The 14,767-nt window shown below is 38.2% G+C and overlaps 3 protein-coding genes across 4 annotated transcripts in view; 1 reads left to right on the top strand and 2 right to left on the bottom strand.

Moving 5' to 3' along the window:
* Positions 1–2,003: 2,003 nt before the first annotated feature.
* On the bottom strand, positions 2,004–5,524 carry LOC113671992 (actin-binding protein IPP-like). Its single transcript, XM_027188259.2, has 3 exons — positions 5,211–5,524; positions 3,994–4,275; positions 2,004–3,399 (listed from the first exon to the last, which is right to left on the bottom strand). The coding sequence occupies exons 1-3, from the start codon at positions 5,308–5,310 to the stop codon at positions 2,774–2,776; spliced, it is 1,008 nt and encodes a 335-aa protein (XP_027044060.2). The 5' UTR covers positions 5,311–5,524; the 3' UTR covers positions 2,004–2,773.
* Positions 5,525–6,577: 1,053 nt separating this feature from the next.
* LOC113671991 (spermine synthase) lies at positions 6,578–14,050 on the bottom strand. Its single transcript, XM_027188258.2, has 10 exons — positions 13,770–14,050; positions 12,675–12,759; positions 11,845–11,987; positions 11,463–11,554; positions 11,069–11,223; positions 10,526–10,615; positions 9,194–9,305; positions 8,336–8,415; positions 7,564–7,679; positions 6,578–6,880 (listed from the first exon to the last, which is right to left on the bottom strand). Exons 1-10 carry the CDS (start codon positions 13,940–13,942, stop codon positions 6,832–6,834), a joined length of 1,095 nt encoding a protein of 364 aa, XP_027044059.2. The 5' UTR covers positions 13,943–14,050; the 3' UTR covers positions 6,578–6,831.
* Positions 14,044–14,767, top strand: part of LOC113671993 (uracil phosphoribosyltransferase homolog) — an 8,095-nt gene continuing 7,371 nt past the window's right edge. For both annotated transcript variants that reach the window (XM_027188261.2, XM_027188260.2), the window contains exon 1: positions 14,044–14,370. In XM_027188261.2, coding sequence (XP_027044062.1) covers positions 14,135–14,370 — 236 coding nt within the window. In that variant the 5' untranslated portion in view covers positions 14,044–14,134. The remainder of the gene's footprint in view (positions 14,371–14,767) is intronic.

Here is a 14,767-nt window from a genome sequence, read left to right as displayed (position 1 = left end):
ATTTTAATCAGTAAAAACTAAAAAAAGGTCACATGTAAATTTTGATCCGGTTAACCATATATAAAGAGGGTAAATGAATAACAGCCACCTCATTCCGAGATAATCAGCTGGCTGAAACACGAGATCATTACGCGTACGCAAAAGAATTATACAATGAGCCTTCATCCCTGTGTCGAGTGCGGAAATGAGGTTCGACTACGCCAGCAAGCCCTTCGGTGCGACGATTGCGGATTTTAGCAGCATCGTATCTGCGGGACTGGTGTCGACCAAGCCACCTACCGTTTGGAAATAATCAGAGGAAGAATAGATTGGTTGTGTGTTGCATGTTCTCTTGCGGCATCTAACCCAAGTGACCAGGTCCCCGCTGCTGAGAGCTCAAGAACCGACTCATTTAGCACATGGACCGGTTCGTACAGATTAGCTTTCTTTAGTTTTGCTCGCGTTTAGGCAAGAAATGATATTATTATTATTATTATTATTATTATTATTATTATTATTATTCTATTTTAAAAGGAATAGTTTATTTTATCACGATGAAAAAAAAAACAGATATGTAATAAGTATTTTTTTTTCATAACGAATATACCTTAAGTTGGCATTTGAATTGGTTTTCAAGGGGCGGGTGTCACTTGGACAACCCCCACGTCCTCGCGTGTGATTAGGTTTCGTTGCTAGCAATAAATATGTTTGTATTAATGCGTGTCTGAATTTACCGCAACGTCACAATCTTGCTTGGCGACCATATGATGATTCTTGAGCAGGTGCTGTATTCAAGATGGCGGCGTTTTCCAATGTTCCAATCGTAGTGATGTGAACCTTCGTTCGAAACAGAATGCTTCCACAGGTAAAACAATAACAGTTAGAACCATACTGTAACTGCTATTACTATTATTTTTTATTTTTTTTATTTTCGTGTTCTATTTTAGGATTACTATCTCCGTGATATCAAACGAGAGCGAAACGAACAGCCCGAGTTTCACGAGTCAACATTTTACGACTTTATTCCTTGCGATTTACTTAAGATGTTTCTTTTCTTCAAGTTTAAACACTCGATAAAATTTCGGGCGACATGACTTGGGATTTCGGGCGACATGAATATGAATTTCGGGGAACATGACTCTGGTTTCGGGCGACTTGATCGTAAACCGTTGAAATTGAGAGAACTTATTTCTGGTAACACCCGCTGACCACAAAATAAGGCTTTGGTGGAAGGGTGAGAGGTGAGTTTACTAGAATCCATTGGGATTATCTTGGTGGTCTTTTTTATCTTCTTGTCGTATAAAATTTTAGGTTTTGTGGTTTTAGCTACTTGCCCGTGAGATTAAAATCTAGCTTCAAACTACTGGAAATCATCAAATTTGATAAAAATTGAGCCGTTAAATTTTTCAAAGGATTAGAAAAAGTCATTATACTCTGAACATAATACCTTGGAGTTATAAGGTCAAACTTACCCTACTTTTTCCAAGCTGAGTGAGATTAAAAAGAGTTTGCCAGGCAGCATCTGGCAATTTTGCTTGCAATTTAAAATAGAGCAAGACCCAATCAGGCACACGCATACTCTTTCAAGAGCTGTTGATAAGCGGTTGGTAAGTTCCATGTGCATCCTTAGCTCCATGTGCATCCATAACTAAATTGGCCACTTCTGATATGGCTTTTGAGACCTTTGCTCTCTGTTCATCACTGCCATACAAAAAAACTGTTGCCTAATATACAGGCCAGGGTCTCATGATACTTTTCCAACTCACCATCTAACTCAGCTTCGCGCCACGCGATTCCGATCCAAGATTTATTGTTTTTTCTAAATTTTCATTAGAGTTTAGGTGAAACATGAATTATTAGGTGAACCTTTAACGTTTATGAAAACCAACCACAATGGACGGAAGGTTCCTTGCCCAGCTGTATGTGGCACGCACAAGGAAACAACATATGACGTTACGCAATTTATATGCAAACGAATCCTAAACGCTGACGCGAGCGCTACCGTTCACAGATACAACAACCGCTGAAACTTTGAAATTTATTTGAAGTAATACTTCTCATTTATAATGAGACTAAGTTTCATGATACCCAGAAATACATGAGTATTTAAATACAGCACTATTTTGCCACAAATTTTAAACTACAGTTGAAGAGGCTACATGCATTTGTAATGCTTTGGCGGCATTCATCCTGAACGCAAATCTTTTTCTCCAATATTTTACTGCTTTAATCTACTATTTTTTTTACATAATTCAAGAGCACGTTTAATTCTTCGTGACCTGTTGATTGATCTTCATGGCATGTCCCGTTTTAATGAACCAAATGGACTGCTACGGAATGCAAGTGTTAACGTAATTCTCTAAATTGATGACAAATGATAGCGCCTCCGTAGAATGCATGCTGCGAATTTTTGGGGGGGCCTAAGGCCCCTCATGTTTACAAATTTAATTTAACCCCGTTTACAATCCATGTCACATCTAAAAACTCTTTCCTCTTCAAATTTACCTTTTATGGCTACATACTTCACAAATTTCTCCTAATTCTGTTGTAAAATAAGCCCCTAACAGTGGAGCATAAGCCTTATTTTAATTATTTCCGAATGATCAGGAGCGACTTCGTGAAAACCATGCATGAATACCATGATGCTCAAAATTCAAGTTATCAAGTGTTCCAGAATAATGAAAATTTCATCTTAAAATAAATGTTCATGCGATGTAGTTCGAAAAAATGTACACCGAATCTTAGTAAGTTATTAACTTATGTTACATTGGCGCCACATTTCTTAATGTTTCATTTATAAAGCCATTAACTGAGAGTATCTCTGAATTATATCTGGCAAACACTTGTCAAAACGATGACGATTGGAGATAGCATTGCCATAAGTGTTTTGGAAATTATAGTATGGTGTATTGTTAGTATAATAGCCTTTAATTCTTGGGAAAGTGGATGAAGCCAAACGACCCAGCATTTTCTTACAATCATTACATCCCTTGATACATTTATCAAGATTGAAATCTACTTTTCCTCTGCTGAAATGAGTAGGACACCATTCAAGGGACCGGTTATTCTCATGCCACAACCACAAACAACATTCCAGGAGGCCTATGAATTGTGGATACAATTTCTCCAGATAATCTTCCAGCACTTTTATCCTCTGCGTCAGAAAATGCTGCAGTTTATCCTTCTCAACATTTTCAAACTGGACGGTTTCAGAAAGAGTCCCCAGCGTCATACCCCTGAGCAGTTCGTCGCAATCCTGACACACTTTCTCCAGGTCATAAAACTCTGCAAGCGCTCGAATCTTCATGACATTTTCCTTAGTTTTAGGTTCGTCTTCAAGGAACTCCACACAAGGTTTGAAAATGTGTTCTGTAACTTGATACTCGTCACTTAACTGCATAAGTTGTTCCACGTTTTCCACTAAGATTTAATATTTTGTAAATATTGAGAAAGTTAATTGACTGATTCCCCGCAGAATCAGTACCGATTAATACTGTGGTACATGCACACCTAAGTGTAAATTATGCAAGTGGTGACATTAAATTTTTTTCCACGACTGTATAATCACTCGAAACCTTCCTGGACGGATTCAAAGTCCTTCAAAGGGCCTCGCTAAATCTCAGACGTAGTCAAGAGGTTTGCAAAACGTTTAAAATTCTCTCGTCCTGACCCCACTACCCCAGTGTTTGGTTGACGGGATAAGGCTATGAAAGAGAAGGATTCTTCAAAATATCGACAAAGTAGCTTTTAAAGAAGAATTCTCTAAATGGAAATACAAGATTTTATTTTTTTGTCATAACTTTTAACTTTTGTACTTTTGTGCTTGTATTTGAATGTCATTTTTGATAACGGTATTCCAAGGAGCAAATGGAAATGAGAAAAGATGCGTGACTTTCAGGATTTGTTGAATTGTACTCTTCCCTTGTTGAATAAATCATAGCTGTCTACGAAGTTCTCTCGTAGATGAGTCATTTTTCTCAAAACAAAAATAATAATTATCCTAATAATTCTTACTTGTGATTTCCACTTTCTTTTTTGTGTACTGGGGTCCATAAATTTTCATTAAAAAGTCCAAGACTCCCTTTGCGTTTTTCCCAGGCAGTGGAATCTCGTTAGCGGTTGCCTCTTTAAACTGAGATTTGAATATGGCTTTAAACACTGGCGAGTTCATACTCATTATCAGGCGATGGACATGAAACTTTTCATTCTCCACAACTAGAATCACATCACTGTCTTCCCACGGCTCAGAGAAATGATGTCTTGCTTTCTCTCTCTTCTCGTCACTTGAATCAGCTCCTGCTTACGAAGAAACCATATTTATTAGAGACTTCTCACGACACAGGGAAACAATGATACACTTTCCCGTCTGCTATGCTCTTCATGGGCAAAAAATATAAATCATTTGAGGCAACCTGCTAAGAATTTAGAGTTGGGACATCTCCGCCGATAATAAACCAGCTAAAAGCGAAGCCTGGCCAGAAGTACAGAATTCTATTCACAGAAAACTCGGAGTCCACAAAAATAGAGCATGAACGTGACTGATCTATGTACAAACCTCTATCACCGAAGGAGCAAACATATGACCTCTAATAAAGAATACGGCAGTTATATCATTTACTAATGGATAGGAACGGCTCCTACCGAAAGTAGCTTTTAGGACTGACTGGAAACAAAGCTATCATTCGAAACATTTGCGTGACATTTATGTTAATTGCAGAATGGCCTCTGCTCAATTTAGCCCTGTTAAAATGCTAATTAGGCCTTCGTGTCTGTGCCAAGAGCTTTAAAATCGTGTCAGTTTTACATCAGAGTATCGATGAAGTCACTCTTGCGGCTGATCTTGAGTCTTGCTAAATATAATACGACGCCCATCGACTATGTAATATGGCCCGTTGGTTCACAATCATTCCGCCATCTTCCTTATTTTATTGCCCGTAAGTGTTTAGATTAAAAGCGTACAGGACTCCGTAGCATCCCACTCTGTCGTTCCCCATATTTTCTTCGCTACCATACATAGTCAAGTAAAATTTCTCATGATATTCTGATTTTTCATTGATATTCAGTGCGCCCATTTACAGGCACTCTGGTCTCAAAACGAGAACAATTCGAGTGCTTTGCTGTATCGGATTTCATAATTCGAGGGAGGTGGAGGCTTAAACAGTGTTAGTGTACTTTCCAACATCTCTCGTGTTCAGGATAACTTGAAAAATCTCTTCAACAATATAACTTACCCTTTTCAACGATTATCTCATCGTTTGTTATGCTTTTGATAGCATTTAACTCAGTGATCTCAACGGTTTCTGCTCCTTCGCCAGAATTATTAGAAGCCATCTTATGAAATTGAATGAGCTCGCTTTCTTTAACAGAACGTAGTAAATCGAGAGGCGGTGTACGAAGAAGTTCGGGCAAAATAAGTCAAGGGCACTCTTATCAAACGTTTCCTATCGACTAGTACTGGAAACACAATGACTGACTCTGAGACAATAACCGTATTGAAATTCGTCTTTGATTATAAGGGGGTTGAAAGTGTGCGAGCCGCTGTGAAGGTAGTGCTGACGTCACAGTTCCTCTGAGAGATAGAGGAGGCTTGGGCCAAAGGAACAATCCTTTCATGACTATTATGGTCTTTCAAAGTGGATGCTTTCTTGAAGATGTTTCTTCAGTATTCAATCGTCATGACTTTGAGGTTTGGTTAACTGACAATGAGGCAGACCAATCTTTGCGTCGTTTTATTACCTTTTTCAAGTCCAGAAAGACCTTAAGCTCACATGATGTTTTCTCATGAAAAAAAACACTACTGGTCTAACATACACAAACGAGTTAGAGTTAGACCATGATTTGAAAGACGATTTCTCTCGCTCGGAAGTCGCCGAGAGCCCACCCTACAATCTTCAAACCCTTCAAACTTGCCGCATCACAATAACACAAATACAATTTTTTACTTCTCTAATGGCAACCTTGAAGCTACCTTAACCTTAAAGATAGCCCTATGAATCTCACCTTAGGAGAGAGACGAGAATTCGATTCATTTTCTTACGAGTCCACACATACCAACATAGATCACGGGAGATACTTTTCAGGAGGGGGGAGAGGGCAGGCATTTAACATTATAAGTTGCAATGGCTAATTGTAAAGTTACTTTGTCTTTGTTTCTTCTTTATTTGGGGAGAGGGTAGCCCTACTCACCATTTATTTATACTTACAAAGATAATCCCGGTTAGGACCAAGTTAGCTGTAGGCCTTGTTGTTCATTTTTCCTTTGGGCTTGATTTGAGAAGCTTTCTCTAAGCTTATGGGGATCAGCAACAAGCTCAAATGATCGACGGGGTCAAATAAATGTTTAGGAAGACGAATTGGCCTAAACAGAAGTTCAAAATACTCGTGGCTCGAGATAACCATGCGTAGCAAGCGGGAGTTGTATCAGACACAGGTTATCTCGTTTCGGTTCCTTAAACAAGGCATTGGGAGTTGAGTGTTCGCTCGTTGAGAAATCATTACGGCATCTATGCCTCGGTGTAAGCGTTCTCTTTTCACGACGACAAACTAAGCCAAGCAGTCAGGCTAAAATGTACGCAAAGTAGGTAGCTACATAGAAGCGGGCTGATAGACTGTTGTTTAATATTCATGACAATAAACACCAACGATTTTAGTGGGGGTATGCGTGTTCTATTACAACGGTTGTATAATAAATTATTTAAAACGATGACCTAATTATGTTCCAAGGTCTCTTTGTTAAACATAGTCGTTTGACGGTTTAGTGCCTCAAACTAAGCTAATTTCGGCTAAAATACAATTGATTTCGATACTTTCATCGCCAGTAAGACATCAATTAAGCTCAGTTTACAATTGGTATTATGAGAGTGTACTTTCATTCGTCTTCCATATTTCGTAGAATACCCATCTGGATCAAATAAGTCAAGGAGCCAATATATCATTATTATATAGGGTTTTTATAGAGTTAAGAACATAATTACAAACCTTGAAGCGGATCTGATGTTTCTATGCTGTTCAACCTTTTCAACGCGCCGTTGCTCTTCATACTAAGACGCTTTATTATCTTAGTCAAATGTAACGACTTTAAATAGCTGGGTTATTTCATTTTGGTAAAATGAACATAACACTAGACACTTCACCTTCAACCTGTCTTTCTCCACCCAGAAGTACACATGGATGTGAGAGAACCGTCACGGAAATGTGACAAAAAACATGGCGGGTACATGAACCTATGATGTACTAGCATTCCATTCCAGAGGCTGTAAAAATCAGCTTTGAAACTCTTATAATGGTAGCCAATTTACGTTATCAACTCAGTTAATAATACTGAATTGTTTTGTTATACTCTCCCACCGACCCAGCACCACAGTTTCTTTAGAAATTTACCCCCTTTATTCGGCTTTAAACATCACCCTCGTAACTCCATGGCAACGAAACCTGGTATAAGCAAGGACAGTTATAGGCCACACGGTTCCAAGAACTTTTAATCAAAACCCCAAACTGTAAACCCTACTATGAATGCAAAACTACAATGGAAATGTGGTCAAAGACACAAGGGGAAAACGGTGTAGTTAGATGATCAAAGGATACTTTTCGTGGTAAGATGGAACAAAGACGTCTTCTTTTCTGAATTGGACAGAGCAAGACAGCTTGGTTAACTGTTGTTCGTACATTAGTAAAGCATCCGGCTTATTGTAACTGTTACCCTGGAAATAAAAAATATATATATACATATATAGTCTTAAAGTACAATAAGGCTGATTTTTCGTTATGATATTACTTTAGGCAAGATACAACATGACCAATTGCTTCAAAGGTGGTAGAAGAGAGTCTAGAGGTGCAAGGGTTAAATTTTCCATAACGACACTTAAGCATCTTTGTTCTCTGTTAATCTGAGTTCAAACCTTCTACTGTTCTTCTTTCAGCAGTCAGTTGGTTTGACAGTTGGGACAGCCTCGTTCCCAAGGTCTATGTTCTTCCTAGAAATGAGGCTGCAGTAATGAGTCTTAACTACTTTTGTCCTGACATGGTTTGATACTACTCTGGTTTACAGATTTAATGAGTGTAACCGAAGAAGTTACAATTCAGAGACCCAACCTTGTGTCCTGTTCGTGTTATTTGTCTCCTATTTACAAGGTTCGTAATTAATAGGCTAGAAGGTGCTCATTCCACCATCAATGAGTTACTTTACTATTAAATTTTCTTAACAGAAAAGAAGCACACAGTACATGCAACAAAGAAGCTATGTCTAATGTAAACAAAAGAGTGCAAGGTTTAGTTTTAGTGCTGAGAGCTTTCCCTGAGGATATACACACAATTACCAGTACAGATTTCATGATGTAAAATAATAAAATTTACAAACCTGGGTGAAATATTTCCCACTAGATGACAGCACCTTCATTGACATATCCAGAATCAGTCTTAAGAATTCCCACAAGGAACCTTTCAAAACAGCAGATGAAAACATTAGGATCTCTTACTAAAAGTTGCACTTCAACTTAACATTTATCAGTATTACACCATAAAAAGAAAACAAGCAAAGTACAAAATATCAAGGCAGCTTGTTGTCAAGTCCCTGTGCCCAAGTATTTTGAAATAAATTGCTCCTTCCTTCTCATAAAGGCAGAGATACACAAGAAGGTTTGAGACCTCTAAGGTAAGAAATTTTAGACATACCATTTCATAGAAAATTTGCATAGATGACCGACTCATTTAGCTAGTTTAGAAGTTACCCCATGACATTGGGTCAAGTTGTCTGCACAGTTTCTAGGTGCATAGACCCATTTAACTATTTGCCAGTGGAGAGAGCTTGTGAGAGGGCAACGTGTCTTGCCTATTAGCACCAAGCAACCCCTACCCATACTCATGCCCAGACCTCTTGATCAACACGGTTATCTTTCAATCCATTAAACCCTAACATAGGTATTCATATTCTCCACACTGATATTTCCACATTTACCGTGTCAATGACAAGGAGAATTCATTTGACAATCAGGAGCTTCTTAAGTAGGTGATCATTTTCATAACTCTCACAATCTTTACATATGATTCAAGGGTTATACTTTGGGGAGAAATTAGAGGCCAATCACAATAGGGTGTTAAAGGGTTAAGAAAAAAAAGGTCAAGACACATCCTTTCTTAATGGAGAATGTGACCAGCTTGCCTACTCACTCAATAATTGTTACCAAGAAAGAAACGAGATTCCCTTATCTTAGCATACCTATTGGCTCCTTGGTGACAGGAATTGCTGTCAAATCATTGATGACATAATCAAATGTTCTGCCTTCCTCTATACACTGCTCTAAATATTTCACGCAATCACCAATGTGTACCTATGAAAATGTACTGACCAATTATGCGGGTATCAGCGGCCATCCCGAGGGGTCGACCCCCGGGCAACCCAAGGGCAACCCACCAGCTTAGCAGGGGATTTGTAGCAAAGGCATGCCCCGCATGCGGGGCATTAGAGCGCTTTTGTGTTTCTGGCAAAATACCCCGGGGCCATACCCACGGGATTTGCACGTAATCTGCTGTCTCAACGTTCAGCGGTTTTCGCCACAGGACAAGCAAGCTCGCTCGCTCAATGTTCTTCTAGCCCTCCAGCGGATAAAAAATTCAAGACACTCGGCGATCCAAGAATCTGTTCATTGCATTTTAAGGAAAGCGACATCGAGATTTCAATTTCATACGGTTAGTTCGCATTCTAAGCGTCTTGCCGATAGGAAGAGACAGTGTGATGAACAACCGCAAGCCAAGAAAGTTTGCCCCAGAAAGCTTGAATTTGAGGACTCCATAGAGACTTGTGTGGATTTTAGTGCTGATGTGGCTTCAGTAAACCATGATCACTCGTACTTTTGCATCGAGGAACAGGCAACACCGACTATATGTTGTCCAGGTTGCTCCAAGGGTGGGGGTATTTGTCCCAATTTTTTGCCCTACCCGAGGGGCTTTAGCATGTATTTGTCACGGCAGCTGTGACAAATGCCCCTGGGTGCCCGAGGGTCGACCCCTCGGGATGGCCGCTGATACCCGCATTATCATCATTAATGACTACAGTTCAGTATTATAATAAATACATATGAATAACAATAAACTTTGAGTTGTGATTTTAGAAGTTAATTGGACCACTATTAGTGTCATTAAGATGACACCATTCTGTTTACAAAGCACATCACATGTCCAAAACCAAATTTATACACATTATCCCTCAGGCCCTAGTTGTTTGAAGGTCGGATAACTCCATCCAAAGGATAAATCTCTATCCAGTGGATAACACTATACCTTTTGCTATCACTTATCTACTGGATAGCAATTTATTGGTTGGATAGCATTATCTACCCTTTATAAAACTGGGCCCAAATCCATTCAAGGCGGCACAAGAAGGGTGTACTGAAGACAAAAAAAGATAATTACTGAAGAAAATTAGCACGGGACAATAGGATGAGGCTGAGTCCTCCTCATGTCAAACACTATTTCTTGAAATGGTAGTAAGTACCACAAATGGCCTCATGAATTACATAGATTTCTAAGCTCAACCTGTGGTGCAACAAACCTTGTGATGTTCACCCGAGAGATTGTCTAAAGCATTTCCACATATCCCTCGTAAATACTTTATAGCACAGTTTATCACATCTTCATCAATCTTACATAGTTTAAAAAATGGATAAATTAAGGATCAAGCATATGGTAATACAACTTTAAGCAAATTGAAAATTTCCTGTTGATGCGGCCAGCTTAGACACATGAACTAACAGCTTAAAACTGTACATATAATTTCTATTGTTGTATATTTTTATGAAGTTCCTAGTTGTTTGCTAAGCACACTTAAAAATTTCAGATCAATAATGTTAATTCAAGCAAATTGTAGCACATTTTTCAGATGTTCTTGTGGCCAAAGCTGCACCCCTAATTTATTACAAAAATATTGGGAAAAAAATGTGTGGCTTAATCAGCTGCATTCATGGCGTAACAGTTTAGAAAGAAAAGAAAGCAACATGCTTGTTTTGGAACTTCCCTACAGGGAAAACATGTTTCCTAATAGGAAAAAAATTACAAAATACAATTTACAAAGTTGCTTGGATTACTCAAAGGATACATCAACCATTGTGACAAACTCAGGGGAGCATTGCAGGAGTTCATTTAGAATTCCACCATCCCCTCCCCCAAGAATAAGAATGGTTTTGTCCTTAAAGACTTCTCTGCCACTTCCTGTTATTGTCTTAGTATAGATGAAGTCACTTTCAGCAAGATCTGTGCAAAGAAGCTAGTATTATTAATGGTCATCACAATTCTGTGTACAATGTAAGAGCAAGTTGAGTATTTTCTTCTGTCAATAATGTTTCCCTGTTTTATGTTGTTTTCATCTGGTGACAATCTATGTGTGCCTAGAGAGTTGTCAGATCATCCCTTGAAATAATGATTGTGTATGATTACAAAGAGAGCTGCAACCAAAGCTTTAAAGCCTTAGTTTGCAGCTCTAAAATACTTACTTATGTCATCATCTAGAATAAGTATATTCCCAAACTGCTGGGAGTGAAGAATTTTGATGTTTTGGTAGGGAGAATTGGTTTCAAATTCTAATCTAAATCAAAGAGGAAAGGAACACATTAGAAACTAAAAAAAAACAATTTCTTAACAATCAGTTTGAGAAGGCTGGTATCCATAAAGGCCCAGTATCAAAATAAAAATAATAATATTTTGAAACTAAAATTACATTTTAAAAATCTAATTTATATCATTAACTAGAAAAAAATCTCTTAAAATTAAAACACCATAGGAAACTCTTTTACAAGCAGCGTGCTCTGCCTTTTTTTTCCCTTCTCCATATATTTTTAATGCTTTTCCCACTTTTCATTAAATCATAATGCGTACCTGTCAAAGTCATACTGGATTAGAAGATCATCTACAGTTGGATAATAGGTGTTCACTTTAGCTCCTCGATTTATTGGTGGCAAATGCAGTGACTTCTCAGCTGAGAGAACTTTGCAGATCTCCTTTTCTATACTTTTTAAAGTCTGAAGTTCCAAATAAAAGAGAATATTCATGTTAGTCTCCAACTTGGAAGATCATGAACACCTGAGATGTTTAAAGAATGTTTATCATGTTGACCAATATAGAAGGCACTCATAATTTCCAAAGACTAAACTACATGTACATGCAAGTGGCATTGAATTTCCTACACCCCTAAACAGTAGTGAGCATATTTGGTATACTTCACAAAAGTCAGATCATCTAACATCACATTTTGTGCAAAAAATTGTCCTTCTTGTCAGGGAAAGAATGTGGCATTAAACATCATCACCTAATGAACCTTTACAAGATTTCTTCCAGAAAAGGGAAAAAAAGGATTACCTTTGTAAGTACAGTTCTACTAGAGATGGGAGTTTATTCAACCCTTATTCCTAAGAGTGACTGACTTCTAATTTCTCCTTACATGGTCACCCTTACATTATAACCCTTGAACCAAACACTAAGATCACAAGAATAAAGGAAATGATCACCAAATTGTAAAGAAGCTCTTGATTGTTAGCCAAATTCTCCTTGTAAGCACCATGGGAAATGTATAGAGAACAGTACAGAGAAATTATAAATATTGGTGTTAGGGTGTAAAGGTTTGAAGCAACCAAGTAACACAGTGACTAAGTGGGTCAAGACATTTATTCTTAGCTGAAGATTGAACAGATCATGTGATAAAATCTTACATCCTTAGACAATATTTCTTCTTTCCCACATTGCATTACATCCAAGGTTATCAAACCGGTGGAGAAACTTCGCAGAATCCAATGTCTATAGAAAATAAAAATATTGGGAAAATATAAGTTTAATGTAATATATGAAAATCAGAAAACCCAAAAAACTAGACTGAAATATTAATGGTATGTTTTGTGTTCCAAAAAACAAGCCCACTAAGTAAATAAATAATATTAATAACATTTTAAACAATGAGTGACATTTATAACAGATGGTTAAGTCAGTTAACTTCACATGATGGTCCTTCCTAACCTGGTCTAAAAATTAAGTAAAATAAACTGTTAATAAATACAAGTTATAATGAGAAAAGAAAGAGGAAATTTAAGTCAATGTCAAAATGTTCAGCAGTAGCAATTTTCAGTATCATAGTTCTTTGGATGCCTCATAAAAACCTCTTCAGCGAAGAGATATCTCCTAGGGACTGGAAGCACTGGAATGGAACGTTCTGAAATTTTCCTGCTCTTAGAAGTGATAAGATCATAGTTCCTTTTTGAGGCTTTTTAAAGTGTCCATTACTACCCTTGACATTGATAGCATATAAAAGGAAAAATATTCCAGTCAATGACCGTTAGAGATTTTGCAAAAGATATCTTCAATATAGAAAGCCAACCTAATTTGGCGAATAACGTTTAATTTAATGCATGAGTTGTCCTTTAAATTTCGTAAGCTTGAATAACACTCCAGGGCATGGTTGATTAGGCACGTTTTGGCTTTGGTCAGAATGATTCGTTTTTGTCACTCACTTTTAGACATAGAGGGACTTTATTTAATAACTTTAACTATTGCACTTAGGTATCCTCCTACTATGATTTTTACCTATTCCCCCTCTCCCCACGGCCCCCTTCCACCAATTTTGCAAAGTATTTGTTCATCGCGCGACCAACCAAGACATTCAGGATCGCACACACCAAGCCCTGCGACCGATTCTTTAGTTACAGTGATTAAAACTCCACGAAGAGGAATCTATGTCAAGGGTAAGCTTCATAACCTGGCATTTTGCAGTTTAACCCAACTTCCTGAAAGTTTATATAGTTAACTTTCCTTACCCCCCATTTTCTCCAAAGAAGATAAACAAACAGCTCTTGCCATCTTCCAGTTCAGTTGATATAACAGGACCACTGGCATATTTTCTTAAAATTTCGAACAGTCGGCTCCTTAGGACATCGTCTTTTAGGTCAGCATCGGGCGATTGAAAGTCAAAAATACTATGTTTCGCCATACTCAGCAGCGTGCAACAATCCGATCTTTTTCGGCACGAGCACTAAGTCTTGCGATCTGATTCGAGTAGCTGATAGCGGTATTAGCGCGGTTTGTCCTGGAACGAGGCTCGAAACCTCGTTCAAAACGTGTTTTAGTTGTGTCGTGGGTAGCGTGGAAGGTTTGGGCATGAATTACTGCTATTTTGTCGAAAATGCCCGACGTTTTGAGCTGTAAGGAAGAAAATGAGACGCGTAGAAAACGAAAAGATTCTAAAACGACCGGGAAATGTAACATTGCCGCAGAAAACGGCGAACTTTTGAATGGACTTTCAGCAGCACCCGACGAAAAACCGCCGGTGACGGCTACGAGAGACGAATTTGGCTCACAACTGAAAATAATCCAGATAAATGATCAAGTTCGAGAGCTACAGACAATTTTGAGAGACAAGTAGGTTCTTATTTTCTTGTTTAAATCTGCCAACAGGATCGATGCAAATCTATCTTAGACGTCTAAAAATTAGTTAAACTTAAATGAATTCACGAGTGATTGCATGGCCATTACGAGATGCTTTCAAGCTATCATTAAATTCACAGCTGAGTCAAGTTCAAGATCGAGAGTTGAATTAAGGTGCCTTTCCAGATGACCCTTTTATTGAGGAGCTGGCTAGATGTGTGTGTGTGTGTGCCTTTTTTTTACCTGTCTCTCTTTCATTGAATACATAAAATCACGTCATACTTCATTGACCTTGGGCGCATTGGGTTGGTAGGGATAGAGGCTACTTTTTCGATGTGATATGCTCCACATGGAAAAAGGAGGGAACTCCTTATTTTTCCATTACTACAAA

The sequence above is a fragment of the Pocillopora damicornis genome, chromosome 8 (assembly GCF_964200805.1).
Source record: "Pocillopora damicornis chromosome 8, jaPocDami1.2, whole genome shotgun sequence".
In the NCBI taxonomy this organism is placed as follows: Eukaryota; Metazoa; Cnidaria; class Anthozoa; order Scleractinia; family Pocilloporidae; genus Pocillopora; species Pocillopora damicornis.
This window is presented reverse-complemented; position numbering and strand designations above follow the sequence as displayed.

Excerpts from the sequence above, each read along its gene's own strand:
- LOC113671992 (XM_027188259.2), bottom strand. The coding sequence starts at position 5,310 with ATGGCTTCTAATAATTCTGGCGAAGGAGCAGAAACCGTTGAGATCACT. Across the intron at positions 4,276-5,210 it reads TGAGATAATCGTTGAAAAGG|GAGCTGATTCAAGTGACGAG; the intron begins GTAAGTTATATT and ends CTTCGTAAGCAG. Across the intron at positions 3,400-3,993 it reads AAAGAAAGTGGAAATCACAA|TGGAAAACGTGGAACAACTT; the intron begins GTAAGAATTATT and ends ATTAAATCTTAG.
- LOC113671991 (XM_027188258.2), bottom strand. The coding sequence starts at position 13,942 with ATGGCGAAACATAGTATTTTTGACTTTCAATCGCCCGATGCTGACCTA. Across the intron at positions 12,760-13,769 it reads TTCTTTGGAGAAAATGGGGG|ACATTGGATTCTGCGAAGTT; the intron begins GTAAGGAAAGTT and ends TATTTTCTATAG. Across the intron at positions 6,881-7,563 it reads GTTCCATCTTACCACGAAAA|ATGGGTATTCTACGAAATAT; the intron begins GTATCCTTTGAT and ends TATTTGATCCAG.